This window comes from Malurus melanocephalus, unplaced genomic scaffold (assembly GCF_030028575.1).
Source record: "Malurus melanocephalus ecotype Western Australia unplaced genomic scaffold, MMel_1.1 scaffold_146, whole genome shotgun sequence".
Classification (NCBI taxonomy): domain Eukaryota; kingdom Metazoa; phylum Chordata; class Aves; order Passeriformes; family Maluridae; genus Malurus; species Malurus melanocephalus.
The window spans coordinates 1,787,642-1,801,172 of NW_026623378.1; the positions used below are offsets into that span (position 1 = coordinate 1,787,642).

The 13,531-nt window shown below is 39.7% G+C and overlaps 1 protein-coding gene across 1 annotated transcript in view; it reads left to right on the forward strand.

Moving 5' to 3' along the window:
- GRID1 (glutamate ionotropic receptor delta type subunit 1) overlaps positions 1 to 13,517 on the forward strand; it is a 255,289-nt gene extending 241,772 nt beyond the window's left edge. Inside the window, exons 11-13 of the mRNA XM_057371418.1 lie at positions 2,840 to 3,035; positions 10,114 to 10,280; positions 11,625 to 13,517. Coding sequence (XP_057227401.1) covers positions 2,840 to 3,035; positions 10,114 to 10,280; positions 11,625 to 11,895 — 634 coding nt within the window. The 3' untranslated portion in view covers positions 11,896 to 13,517. The remainder of the gene's footprint in view (positions 1 to 2,839; positions 3,036 to 10,113; positions 10,281 to 11,624) is intronic.
- The last annotated feature ends 14 nt before the right edge of the window (positions 13,518 to 13,531 follow it).

The window sequence follows — 13,531 nt, forward strand, 5'->3', positions numbered from 1 at the left end:
CCTCTGATAACCATCTCTGTCCCTCACAGGATATTTCTAGTGGTGGTGCAGCATGGAGAATTTCCTATGTCAGTGGCTGTTCTTTTAATACATCAAAGATGTATTGTAGTGCCCTACAAGGAGTCCTTAGCACATACAATACTCCACATTTTCTGTTCCAAGCAAATGCTGCCAGCTAAAGGGGTAGTTAGTTACCTCACTCTCCACACCCAGGCAAAGGCTGTGCTTCCCTCCCTGCCACCTGTGCTTTTCTGTTTATTGCAAGCACTTGATTTAAACCCCAGATTTGCTTACTCTGCCCTGTGATGCTGAGAGAATTGAACAAACTGTGCTGCTCGTAAAGCAACATGTACTGTGCCTTTGTGCAGTACTGATTGTCAATAAAGTGTAATTTAGCAAAAATAAAAATACTGATTGTCAATAAAGTGCAATTTAGCTAAAACAAAATGCACATTTCCGAGTAAAAGCTTCCATAGCAATAGAGGAAAACAGAAAATACTGATAATATTAAAACTGCAGATTTCATTATTTTTTTAACTATCCAAACTCTCATGTTCAAACTTTCAAACAGAATAGCAGTATGAGCACTAGGCATTTGTAAAGTTGTTAGCAGCTGAAAGCTGTGCTAAAGTTTATTAATTAGACATATTTCTGCTACTGTGCTTGTACCAAACATGGTTACCTACACACACCAAAATCTCTGCACTAAACCTGGTGTGAAGGGGTTGCCACAGAAAACCCTCATGTGTATAGTGAGTGTTTCTTTGCCCTGTGGGCAGAAATGTGTCATTTTCCAGCCAAATCATCCATTTCCAGGATGTAAGCAATTCCCTGGGATATGATGAAACTTATTTTAAAAAGTAAAGACAGAACTAAATGCAGCATGAAGTCACCTAGATCAAGACTGGAGGGAAAAATGGTGCAGGAAACATTCAGGGGGACAGAATAGACCTTTCAGGCCTGTTAAAGAAAGAAGTAAAATCTGAATAAAGTTTCCTATTTTTCGTTAGCATTCTGAATTTCCAGCAGCCTCCAGGATGTTTGATTTGTACTTTATCAATTGCCATATAAAGAGCTAAGGACATAACAGGAAGTTTGGGGTTTGATGGAACTCTAGAGTTAGCCCAGATCCACAAGTGTGCAATGTATATAGAGAGAAACTGTTCACACAGTCTTACTTAAAGCTGCTTAACAGCTTAAAATGATAAAAAGTCCTTAACACAATTTAAGAACTTAAACCACTTAAACTGTTTGAAGCAGCTTGTGAATTTGCAGTTTGGGGTGGGGGGTGTGCTGAGAGGCAGCCCTGTGGAGCTGCAGCCTGGGGACAGGGCTCCCACACCAGGAGCCCCAGAAAAGGGCACTTTTTGCAGCTAAACTTGGGAGGCCTGGGGGTGATGGGAGGGAGAAGAGGGAAGAGCTTCCTACGTAATTTTATGTGGTATTGTGTGTTTGGCCAGATTGTTCTGCTTTAAATAGTGTAGTAGGAATCTTACAGGCATGTGAGGTGTCAGCAGTGGCATCTCCCCAGGGAAACAGGGAAGAGGGTGGCAGAAAAATATTGTCTGTGACAAGTCTTCAGCTGTGGAAAACAGCTTTGGCTCATGGGCCAAGGGAAGGCTTCTCAGGAGCATTGTGAAGGAATCTGCACACGCTGCAAGCCAAAATTTTCACTTTTGTGGCTCCAGGAAATGCAGGTGTGGGGGAGGTGGTGAGAGGGGGCCTTTCAGATCTATTGATCAGGAATTTTTTGTTTCTAAAGGATTCTTTTGGGTAAAAGGGGCAGGGGCAAGGTAGGGAGAGTTGCTTTAGTTTAACTGATGTCAAGCAGCATTAGTTGGTCACACCAGAAGCATGCTGTTAACATGGGAAGTCCCATATTTATAAAACAGAAAAGAAGCCATTAATTATGTGATCCGGTTTGGTCCTGCTGCTGTGTGTGGTGATCGATGGTTGAGTGTTTGTATGCTCAGATGGAAAAATGGTAGCACTGCACAGAAGTGATGCTTAAGGGCAAAGGAAGAGGGCACAGGAATGGGAATGAGCATCTGAAAGGGGGAAACAGCCAGGATGCTGCTCCTGATGGCAGTGATGCCACCTTAAATGTTTTAAATCTTGGGCTGCTTTTCATTGATGCAGGCAGTGATTTACACCTTTTGGTGCAGAAAAGGCTGTAAAACAGGAGTGAATTACATTCTGTACAATTTGAAAATAAATTGTGCATTCACAGCCACTCAGGGTGAGGCCCATTTACACTTCCAGAGTGGTGTATGATGAGTAAATGAAAGTTAGGTCTCTGTGTGAATGAAAAATGCCTGTTTTACCAGAGGCTGTGAAAAGAGAGAGCAAGAGAGACTTAGTGGAAATTGGAAGCAAGATTTTATTTGTTTGTTTAAAACAGTCATATTGATTTGGAGTCAGATGGAGCATTGGTTTAACTGCAAACTAATTCCACTGAATTCTCCAAGGTATTTCTGGTGAAATTGATGAGGCTGGAAATTTATGTTTATAATCTGAGTTTTTCCTGTGTTCAGGTAAGTCTTTATCACATTTTATTCTTGTCCAATTTCGGTGGCTTATTTAACATGAATGTTATCTTGTAAAAAAAAAAAAATCTTCACTGGGGTGAAACAGAGCTTGTATGTAGTTAAAATTATATGATCTCAGTACATTTAAATAACTCCTTGGTTTTCTTTTATGATGAGGAATGAAATACGGAAATGTTACRTGGTSAGGGTMAGTGCTTTCTGACTAATGACAGACATAGAAACCATTTAATTAATGAAATCTTGCTAATGTACTACATTGTACTAATTTCTCAATATCGCTTGAATTTCAGAACATTTCAGGATCTGTCCAAACAAATGGATATATCTTATGGTACAGTCAGGGACTCAGCAGTGTATGAATACTTTAAAGCAAAAGGGACCAACCCCTTGGAGCAGGATAACACATTTGCTGAACTCTGGAGGACTATCAGTAAGAATAATGGGGCAGATAATTGTGTATCAAACCCTTCTGAAGGCATCAGGAAGGTAAGACTGGATCACAGGGGGTTTCGTTTAATTTTTGTATCAATGTTGTTTCTGTGAAGTCAATGTTAAGTCTCAGGAAAAATTACATAAGTTTAAAAACCCCCTAAATTCCTATCTAAAGTTCCTTTGAGTACCTCAGTGGCAGGTAAGAATCATATTTTGGTGTTATGGGTCTGAATGTAAGTACTTTAGCTCTGCCTAAATCTTCAGTATGTGTGTGAGTCATTCTTTGGATCTGGTCAGAAGGTTTCTCAGTTTCTTGGAGGCTTTGAGAATGCCTTTCTGAATGTAATTCTTTACATTATCCAGTACTGACTCTTGTCCTTTGCTCATTTGTTTTCTTTTTTCTGAATAAGAATCAAGGGATTCACAGAATGTATACTCATTTCTCTTAAAACAGAAATATAATGAAAGATTTTTCTTTGTTTACTCCAGATTTTAAATAATGCATTCACATGACACTGTTTTACCAAAATTTTATTCCTCTCAGATAARATGGCAYMTYTTTTTTGTGGATCAGAGWATTGATGYRGGATTCAAGGAYTGGTGTGTRACAGTTTAGGATGTTGYATCTTTGTTCTGAGCTCTGTGATAACGAGTTTTGGCCATTAGCAATGCCTACACTCTGTCATAGGTGTCTCTTCCCTCAGCTCCCCATCTTGAATCTCAGCAAAAGCAGACAGACCTTACATCAAACACATGTCCAGGAGTGCATTACAGCAGAAGGGATGCAAACATGCTGAAAGCCTTGATGTGCTGCTTCTTTAGTGAAAAGTGTCCTCTTTATCTGTCAATTGATTTTTTTATAAAACAAGCTGACAGCTGTTATTAAGACAGTGAATGTTTGATCAGAGACACTCTTGTCAGTGAAACACTGATTTACTAGCTCTTTGTGATTTTGTATGTGGGAAATAAGAAAATGGTTTTGGCTTGCGTTTCTTTTTTTCTGCTTTGAATTTTTGAAAACTTTTCTGAACAGCCAGAAAGCAAGTAGTCAAAATCTACTGTTTTTTACAGTGCCATAAAGAGGGTGAACACAATAATACAAGTCATCCCATTTCAAAATTCAAATTCCTTTAGCAAAAGATTCCCAACTCTTTGCTTGACTTTTGGACAAAATCTTTATACAGACACTCTTGTGTCTTAGCATAGGAGTCAGAAGTGTGGGTTCACCCTGCCTTTTTTCTATCTCTCAGCTCTTTAGGGCTTTCCCTAAAGCCCTCTGCCCTCAGCTCCAAAATCCTACCTTCCTTGGGATGAGGTGGAGCTCTGGCAATAGCAAAGTCTGCAGTGGTTGATTATTTTTTTAATCTGCTCAACACTCTATGAAAATGAGGCCTGTGTTTTGAGATGTTTTGGTAGCATTTAGAGGAGACATGGAGACATTAACTACTTTTCTATAATAAAACAGTTTACCTTAGAGAAATATACAGTGTTTTCCTTTTCTTTATTTCTTTTATAACATTCTACTGGCAGTGGATGCTCTTTATCCATGAAATTGTAAATACTCTTATTTTGTAAGCCTAGTGCATGCTGCCATTTATGATAGCTACATTTGCTAAGCCAGAAATGTAACTGTAGATTGGCAGGCAGTTGAGAATACCAATTATATTGTCTGTATGGAGCTGGCAGCTCCATCCTATCTATGTGATAATAACTTTTCATACTAAGTTTGATTTCAGTGTTGTAGGGTGATTTTTATATAACTAGATCAGCTCATTCAAATAATGTCAACAGCAAATAAATTTTACTTCGGTCCCCAAAGATGACCAAGGCCACTATTTGATTAGACACCTACATAAATTGGGATTAATATTTAATAACATTGTCAACTAAACTATTGTGTTTATAGTTTAAGTGTCACTCTTGCTAGCTCATTGAGCTCTCTGAATAAACAGACAAGTTTTCCATGTCAAGTACTACAGCAAGAAATTCTTGGACTTATTCTAAAGGAGAATTGATGTCAGCCAAGGAAATGAGAGTTTCTTTCCATAAACACATACTCCTGCATGAAAGAGATGTAAATGTGCCTTACAAATGGGTTTCGTAGGAAATGGGAACTCTAAATCTCTCTAGCATAAAAAGATCCATAAAACATTTTTCTGAATGAGGACTTGCCTGACACAATGCAAGAAAAAAAAAAGAAAAAAATCACTACTATTCTTTCTTCCCTCCTTCTCCTTTCTGTTTTCTTCAGGCAGTATCACAGTTCAACTGCAGTTACAAACAAAGCAGTGCCACTTCAGTGCAAAACAGGGAGTGCTGGTTATTTATGCCAGACAGCTATTTCAGGTGTTTTTCCCTATTCCATTTATCTTTCTCCATTTCGTGGAGATTTTCCTGCTCCCTTGGAGTGTCTGAAAAGGATGGCAGTGGAGCAAAGTCCTGTGAGCTTTCATGGCATTTGGTTGTCATGGCAGACGTCTCTCTTCAGACACTGCAGGGTCCCTGTAGCCGCAGTGACCATCTCCCAGCTGAGCAAGGCTCAGCTTTTGCAGCACTGGGAGAGCCATGGAAAGTGCAGGAATGCATTTCAGTATCACATAAGGGATGGGAGGACGATTGAGAGCCAAGGGTGGTGGTGGAGGAGGGGGGAACACTGCTTTTGCTGTATTCCCAAGGTAGTTGAAAGTGGCTATTTTCAACTGAAAAAGTTGGCCATTTTCAACTGAAGATGGAAAACCTCATCAGTGTCTCTACATAGCCCAGGAGTAGAAACCACACAAACCACCGTCTGTACAAAATGCTGTTTTGCCACTTGGAGCTGTCTGGGGCCATCACAGATGAGGATTGACTAACAGTGCCACAGGAAAGTTTTTTCCTGGGTCATCCTACAGCCAGGGTCTCAGTGAACTGTTTATATAATATCCAGTATTAATCAGTTATTCAAGGTAATTATTGATTATCCACATACATAATAAGCTGTGGTTTTTATTTTCAGTGGGAGCACCAATTTTTTGCTTTGAAAGAATGAAGTAATATGATCCCTATGTAACCCTGTATCTGCTATATATGCAGATAGGAGAATTAAACTCCAATTGCTGCATTTTATAATGCCCTGCTGTTGTTGAGATTGTTTGTTCCTCTGTCTAATCAATTTGGTGCCAAAACTTCTCAGAATCCTTTCTTTTCTTCCTGTGTCTCACTTTTGATCAAAAGCTATCAAAACCAAGTAGAGCACAAAATGAGAACACATCATTGATTTAGGCAATGGCACAGTAAGAATTTATTCCTTCTCTTTTTTGCTTCCTTAATGATCACTAAGCATTAAATCAGAGCGATCTTCTTGAGCAGTGTCACCTCTGTTCATTCTTACTTGGAGAGTAGAAGTAATTTAGAAGTTCATTTAATATGATTTTTTAAAAGCTTTTTTTCCCAATAATGCATTGTCCACAATGAATTTTATATTGTGAATTGTGGTTGCTCATCCACATGCTTTCATGGAGCTTCATAAATTTCACCATTTCTTGACCCATAAGCCTTTGAAGCAAAAGCAATGCCTCCTCTAACCGGAATCTGTAGCATCCTATAGTGGTTCCTTAATTATTTTAATGTTTGAAATATTTCAGCAGGATTCAATAGCATGTTTTTCTTTTTATTAGAACTGTGTTGCTTCTCTTAAAGCACCCTTTTATAGATAATAAATGCTACCCAAGCATGTTTTTGAGCTACTCCACTAATGCCAATATAAAGGTCACTTTTTGATATTTCTGTGGTAGCAGTCATATAATGGGATCAGCTGCAGTGACACTCTGTTCTGGCAGTAAATTAATGATGAATTTTGCATTTTTCTGGCACTTCTGTCTTTAGTATGATAACTTCTTCACGAGTTTCAGGTAAATCACAGATATATCAGTGATTAACCTGGAATCAGTCTTTTTTTCACATTATTGTTTCTTATCATGCTTTCTTTGAAGCAACATTGTTTAACCATCAGTAAGCCGGTCCCCCTTGAACAATATTTTCCATCCAATCTCCATCCATGCTGAAGAGTGATGCTTTCCTGGAGTATTATTTTCTGGAGTAATACTGCTTTGCTGCTTTTTACTGCTTTCCTGGAGTATTCTTGTCTAGGAAGCAATCTTCTTTGGCCTTTTCACTTTTTTTAGGATTGTGAAGCTTTGTTTGTTTTTTATTTAATATAAGTTTTGCCCAGAGGGTTCTTTTTTTCTTAAATCTGTTTTCTTAAATCTCTTAAACCACAGATAAATCTGGTGTCCTTGGTGCAAGCCATAGTAGTTGTTCTACCTGGGTGGAATGAATGAGTGCTGCTTTGGCTGACTTTCTGATAAACAGGTTTTTGAAAGTTTAATCAAGTGAGTTTTGTTTTGTTGTGCAGCATGCCTGTGTGCTGAGAGTCACAGTAAGGCCATAGCAAAACAGCAAAATATGAAGTACAATTAGAAGACAAAAGTATAAATTTGAGCTCATTGTTGTGTGTATTATTTCAGTCATTTTTTATTCAAACTGTCTCACCTGTTCTCAGCTGGTGTTTGCCACAGGCCCTTTTGCCAGTGTTCCTACCCTGACGGCCTGGAAGTTAAGGGGCAGGCAGATATGCACACATACAGTCTGCCATTAAAATAAAAAAGAAAGTTTAAACTCTGTTTAAAATTGGGGTTTATTTTCCATTGAAAATAAATGTCAATTTGATTTTATTTGGCTTTTACTGCCTGCCTAGTGAGCGTATATAAAAAGTCAGCATACTTCAAACACACATGTATGTGTGCACTTATGTGTCTTGTACATATGTTTTTCAAAGTTTGACAGCTTTTCCTTAAATTGAACAAATGATACTGCTTAGCTGTCACAACAGATACTAACGGGAAGTGAAGGATGCTGAATTTAGACAGCAACTAAACATTTTGTTGTAAGAAAACCTTCCACACAATGAACACACCAATAGTAGAAGGTCTCCACTCCTCAGATGAAAATTTCACAAGTGGAAGAAGTCTGGAAAGGAATATGTTTTCCCTTAGGAAGGAGGGATCTTTGGAGATTCTGGTTTTGGTAATCAGAGAGGGGATGCAGTCATGCACCCAGGATTTCTGGGGGTGGAGACAAACGCAAAACCAAGAGTTTAAAAGTCAGATTGCTGCTTATGCTAAAATGAGCAGGCTGTCAGAGAAATAATGCCCTGCAGTTGATGACATTGGATGGAATGATTTATGTCATTAAAAAAATGTAAAATAGGTATGAAGAGAGCTGGCTGACTTGGTTTATTGACCATTTACAGTTGCAGGATGTAATTTAGGATTGCAACACTACAAATGCAAGAGAAGTAGACCTTTACAAAAGATCTGCTGACCAGCATTGAAAGTCAGTGCACAAAGCTCTTCTATATAAAATAACATACAGAAAAATGCGGCTTGAAATGTAGAATCAATAATGTGTTCTTCTCTTCAGCTATAATGCATCTCTTTGCATTATAATGGAAGTTGAATATTTGAGGAACATTGTGTTCTTCAGTTATTACTAGGAGATTGATAAGGAATGTATTATATTGTCAGTGTTCTTTTCTAAATGATAAACTTGAAAAGATGATTTACTAACCAGTTCTGAAAGAACAAAAGATAGATACAGCTCTTTAAAAAAATGTAAGACACATTTTACTATGATTTAGGTCAAATCTTTCCTGGGTGTCTGATATCTGTATATCCATCAGGCAAGATTTTTGTTCTCTAATAGCATGGATTTTTAATATGTTCTGTGTACTGTAACAAGTGCTGCTGTCCCATGAGGACATATTTTTAATGCTGACAGTCTCCTGTCACAGGCAGCAGAATCCTATGTATTATTTACCATGGAACACAATGTGCCTGATGATGTGCAAAGCCAGGGCCTTTGGCAGTCCTTCCCTGCCTGAAACACTTGTGGGACTAGTGGCCATTGCCTCTGCTCCCTAAATAGGTTGGAGGTGTGAAATGGGAATCATTGAAACCCATCACAGGAAGAGCAAACTTCGTACACTGAACTGAAAGGAGGGAGGTGGCAAAGGGAGAAAGTGGGCATAAACTGACAATAGTGGCATGTCCTTAATAAGAACAATATTTTCCAAGGAGTCAGTATACAGGCTCATTTAAATCTTACCAAAGAGGAGGGATATAACATTTCTTCTCTGTTTTAACCCAGAAACAAATGAATTTGTGGATCTTTGTCTTGATGCAGATAAAAAGGAAGGGGGGGAAACAGGTGAATTGCAGCAAGGAGCTTACAGAAAATCCAGGCAACATAATTTTAATCTTTGTTTCCCCAAATTCTGTCTACTAGAAGATACCTCACCTATTTTATTTTAATTTACTGAATCTATATCCAGATACATTTCTTACATCTTGTGTTAAGTAAGGTGATTTACGTTCATTATGTATGCTGTGTGCAGGCATTGGTTTCAGTCCCAGTTAAGGCTGGTGTTTAATGATATCTGCATGAGTCTGTGTTGAAATATAAAAAATATTTACCCCAAAAGTGAGGTAATAGTGGATGTTTGTGAATCTTCTTACCTGTGAAGAAAAGAGGGAATTCTTCAAGCTCAGTGCATGCCTTTTGTTACAGGACTAACATAGCTCTCAGAAGGGCTGTATTTATTTGTAAGGGAAATTCATTTATTTACATGTTTATATGAGCAAAGCTGCAAAGTTACTATTTTGGTGACTGATGACTAGGAGACATCACTTAATACTGTGCCACTCTTGTTACATGAATGCATGGAACCAGTCACACTCCACGTCTCCTACAAAACAAGCATCAGATTTCTTCATTTAAAGCAATATCTTTCATTTATAATTAATTACACATTACATAAGCCTCACCTGCACTTATAGTTGGCTGTATTATCCTATGCATTCCTACTAAAAACTGAAGATATTTTAGCAGGATTCAAAGTAGGTGAGATTCTGCTGGGAGGGAAGAGTGTTAGAAATGTATTGTGATGTTGTTGAAGGTCTACAGACAAACTGTGACCTAATGAAATACCACCAAGGAATAATGGCAAGATCTGGATTTGTTTTCTGTCTTGAGTTTTGTCCTGCCTGGAAATGCAGTTTAGTTTAGCCTGTGTTGTGTTCATGTGTATTTACAGGCAAAGAAAGGAAATTACGCTTTCCTGTGGGATGTGACAGTGGTGGAATATGCTGCACTGACAGATGATGAATGCTCTGTGACAGTCATTGGAAACAGCATCAGCAGCAAAGGATATGGGATAGCACTCCAGCATGGAAGCCCCTACAGAGATATTTTCTCACAGAGGTAAACTGAAACAAAGCTTGTTTTGTAGGATTTCTTTCTATAGCCAGCAACTATTTGTGGTTCACATTTGGTATTTCATTAATAAAGTAAAATGAATATATGACAGTAGAGAAGTTACGAGTTCAGGGCCTCCAACAAAGCTGCTGCTTTTGCTCCATGTGCATCTGGTTTGGGAAAAGGGAACTGGAGGTGACTGTTGGCCTCCCACCTTCAGACAGCACTGCCTGTGGCAGAGAGGACTGATGTCCTCAGAGCTTTGTGTGAGGTAGAGGACAGACTGAAGAGAATCTTGGATCCATGCTACATTCTGCAGGCTCTGAAGCACTGAGTTGCTCCCTGCAGTGAGCAAGCACAGTGCCTTGGTTTATTCTAGAGGGTGGATGGGACAGGTCACAGAGTCACAGTGGTGCAGGGAAATAAGAATTGCTAAGTATTGCATGCGACTGCCAGTACCAGGGGACTATAAAACTGTGCCAGTTAGTGATCCCTGAGCTATCAGCTGGGAGTATCATCCATGTGGATTGTACCCTGAAATGAAGACATGCAGTTGTGCAGGCATGTGTGCCCTTAGCAGAAGATGAGCYGGTGCTCCACTGCAGGCAGGGAWGTGAAGCAAGATTTCCTCATCTTGYTCCTCCTTTATAAAAAGGAGCAAAGCTCCAGCTGCATAACTAGAGACAAAGMTGCCTCAAGAGAAAAGATTCTTAGTAAACAGCTAAAACAGTTATCAAACCAAATCCAAAATGAATCATTCATGCAGAGAAGGGACACTTCACAAGAGACAAAACAATGATTAATTAGCAACTGTTAACACAGTAATTCAGGCATTAAGCAACAGCATTGAAGTAAAATCCTTTTGAATAAACTACATTCGCTGAAGTAAATGAGTCCGTCGCTGCTTAAACAGATTTGTACTAAGTGGTGCACAAACAGTAGCATGTTTAGCCTTGCATGTTTTTGAAATTATTGTGGGAGAGCAGCAGTGGAGTGGGTTGAGCATTTCACTAGTGGGACCAGCTGCAGCAGCTGAATGTAGCCAGAGCAGGCATGACTAACTGGAATGTGGTGATTTCCCTTGGAAATTCTGTTTGCATTGCAGTGGAATTTTTGACAGTCTCTTTTTTTCCTAAAGTTACCCAGTGGAGTTTACCTGCTGCTGTGAGTAGAAAGAAATCTTAGTACAAGTTTCAGTTAAGAAAACAGCATTGGTGGTGTTGTTGGTGATGGTGGTGGAGTTTTGAATTGTGGGATGGTGTAGTTAAGAGTTGTGCAGCATAAGGAAAAGACAAAAAATTGTAAAAAAGTATCACTGCAAATAATCCTTGTCTTTTGAAATTTCTGCAGGATCCTAGAGTTGCAAGAAAGTGGAGATTTGGATGTTCTTAAACAGAAGTGGTGGCCACGGATGGGACGTTGTGACCTGAATAGCCATACCAATGCACAGACAGATGGGAAGGCACTCAAGCTGCACAGTTTTGCAGGCGTTTTCTGCATTTTAGCAATAGGCCTTCTTCTTGCTTGCTTGGTGGCAGCATTGGAGTTGTGGTGGAACAGCAACCGTTGTCATCAAGAAACACCGAAAGAGGTCCATAACTTTTATTCTTATCACAATTAAAAGTAGCAAACACAAAAGAGAGAGCAAGTGGAAGTTGTGGGATTTTAGGTGCTCTCATACAATAAATTTGATTTCTTTTGATTTGCCATACTAAGCTTTGCATATAACTTTTTGGGTGGTTGTTTCTAAGAAAATAAGAGCAAACGAACAAAAGTGTCTTTTGTGCACATGGAAGGTGCCAAACTGACAGCCCTGGAGACTAAAGTCCTCTATTTATTTGTAGAGCAGATACAGCATGGGCAGCAGCAGTGCAAACTTCCCCTCATTGCCCCACCAATGTGCCTCAACCCTGACCTGGAGAGACTACCTTTAGGGGTAAGAGAGTGGTTCAGAAACACGCCCTCGGCCACTCTGCTGTGAGTGACGGGGAGGCCAGTCCTGGGCACCCGGCTGTGCCATCTGTGCTGATGTTTTCTCTAACCTGAGCCCCATCCACTGGCTGGGAGATCCATGACCATCCTGTGCAGGCAGCTGCCAGATGTCTGGTAGCTGCTCTCCTTCATGGCTGACCTAGGCTGAGTTTGAAGAGGTACATGAGCAATTAAAAATAGATCAGCTAGTTAATAATTGAGTAAGCCATATTGCCGTGACACTGTTTAAATGCTTCCTTTCTTTTGAAGCCAGTTTAATTTCTAAAAGCAGGAGCCTCTGAGGAAGCTGACCTTCACATAACATGTTTTATCTAGGAAAATGTCTGAGAAAGTATTGGGTTTGATGTTTCCACACACAGCAGCCAGTAATAGTTAGCAATGCTAAGAATAATCAGTCTGTACTCAGATCTGTCTTGCATGAAGCCTGTATTTGTGTAGATTGAATGTTTAACAAACTAACCTCTTGTAATTTTGGAGACACTGAGGCATTTTGTAGGTGCTTGCATCTTGGAACAGATGTTTGTTACAAGCAAATAATAGCAGTGAGCTGCACTACAGCTGGAAAAAAGTACGCAGCCCATCAATTCTAATCTGTTTTTCTCAAGTTGCAGGAGTACCAGACTAATGGACATACCTGTAAGCAATTTTGGCAAATTGGCAGCATGGTCAAGTGGGTATTGGCCTTGCTCATGGCAGAGGCATTGAAATCGGGGATCTTCAAGGTCCCCTCTAACCCAGATGGTTCTGTGATACAATGATTTTTCCCTGCTGCCTGGTCGTGGTTGCTCCTTTGTAACCCCAAAGGTGCCCCTACGCTGGTGTTGCAGAGGCCTAAAGCCCAGCAGTAGGTGCTTCACTGCACACCATGAAATCCTGCAGGGAGACGGCAGGGATGCTCTCCAAAGTGTCCTTGTGCTGTCACCTGGTCGTACCATGTGGTGTGTTCCCCTTCTCTATGCTCAGGGACTCGCCTTTGTGTATCTTTGTAGAGTGAGATGAGAATATGACCTAAGGCACTTTCATGTAGCTAAGGTGAAATAATTCACTCTCTTATTGCAAGGAGTTTTGAATACTCARTTTCCATTGCTGAAAAAGAATCTGYCTTCCTGAATTTAAGTATTTCCTTTTTCACCTATCCCCTTCATTTCCTTTTTAATAACTGTAAGAAGGATTACTGCATATCTGTGCCTATCCCAAACCATCTTTTCTCCCTTTCCCATGTTTCTCCTCCTCCCCTTTCCTTCCAGTCTGTTCTTGACCAAGGT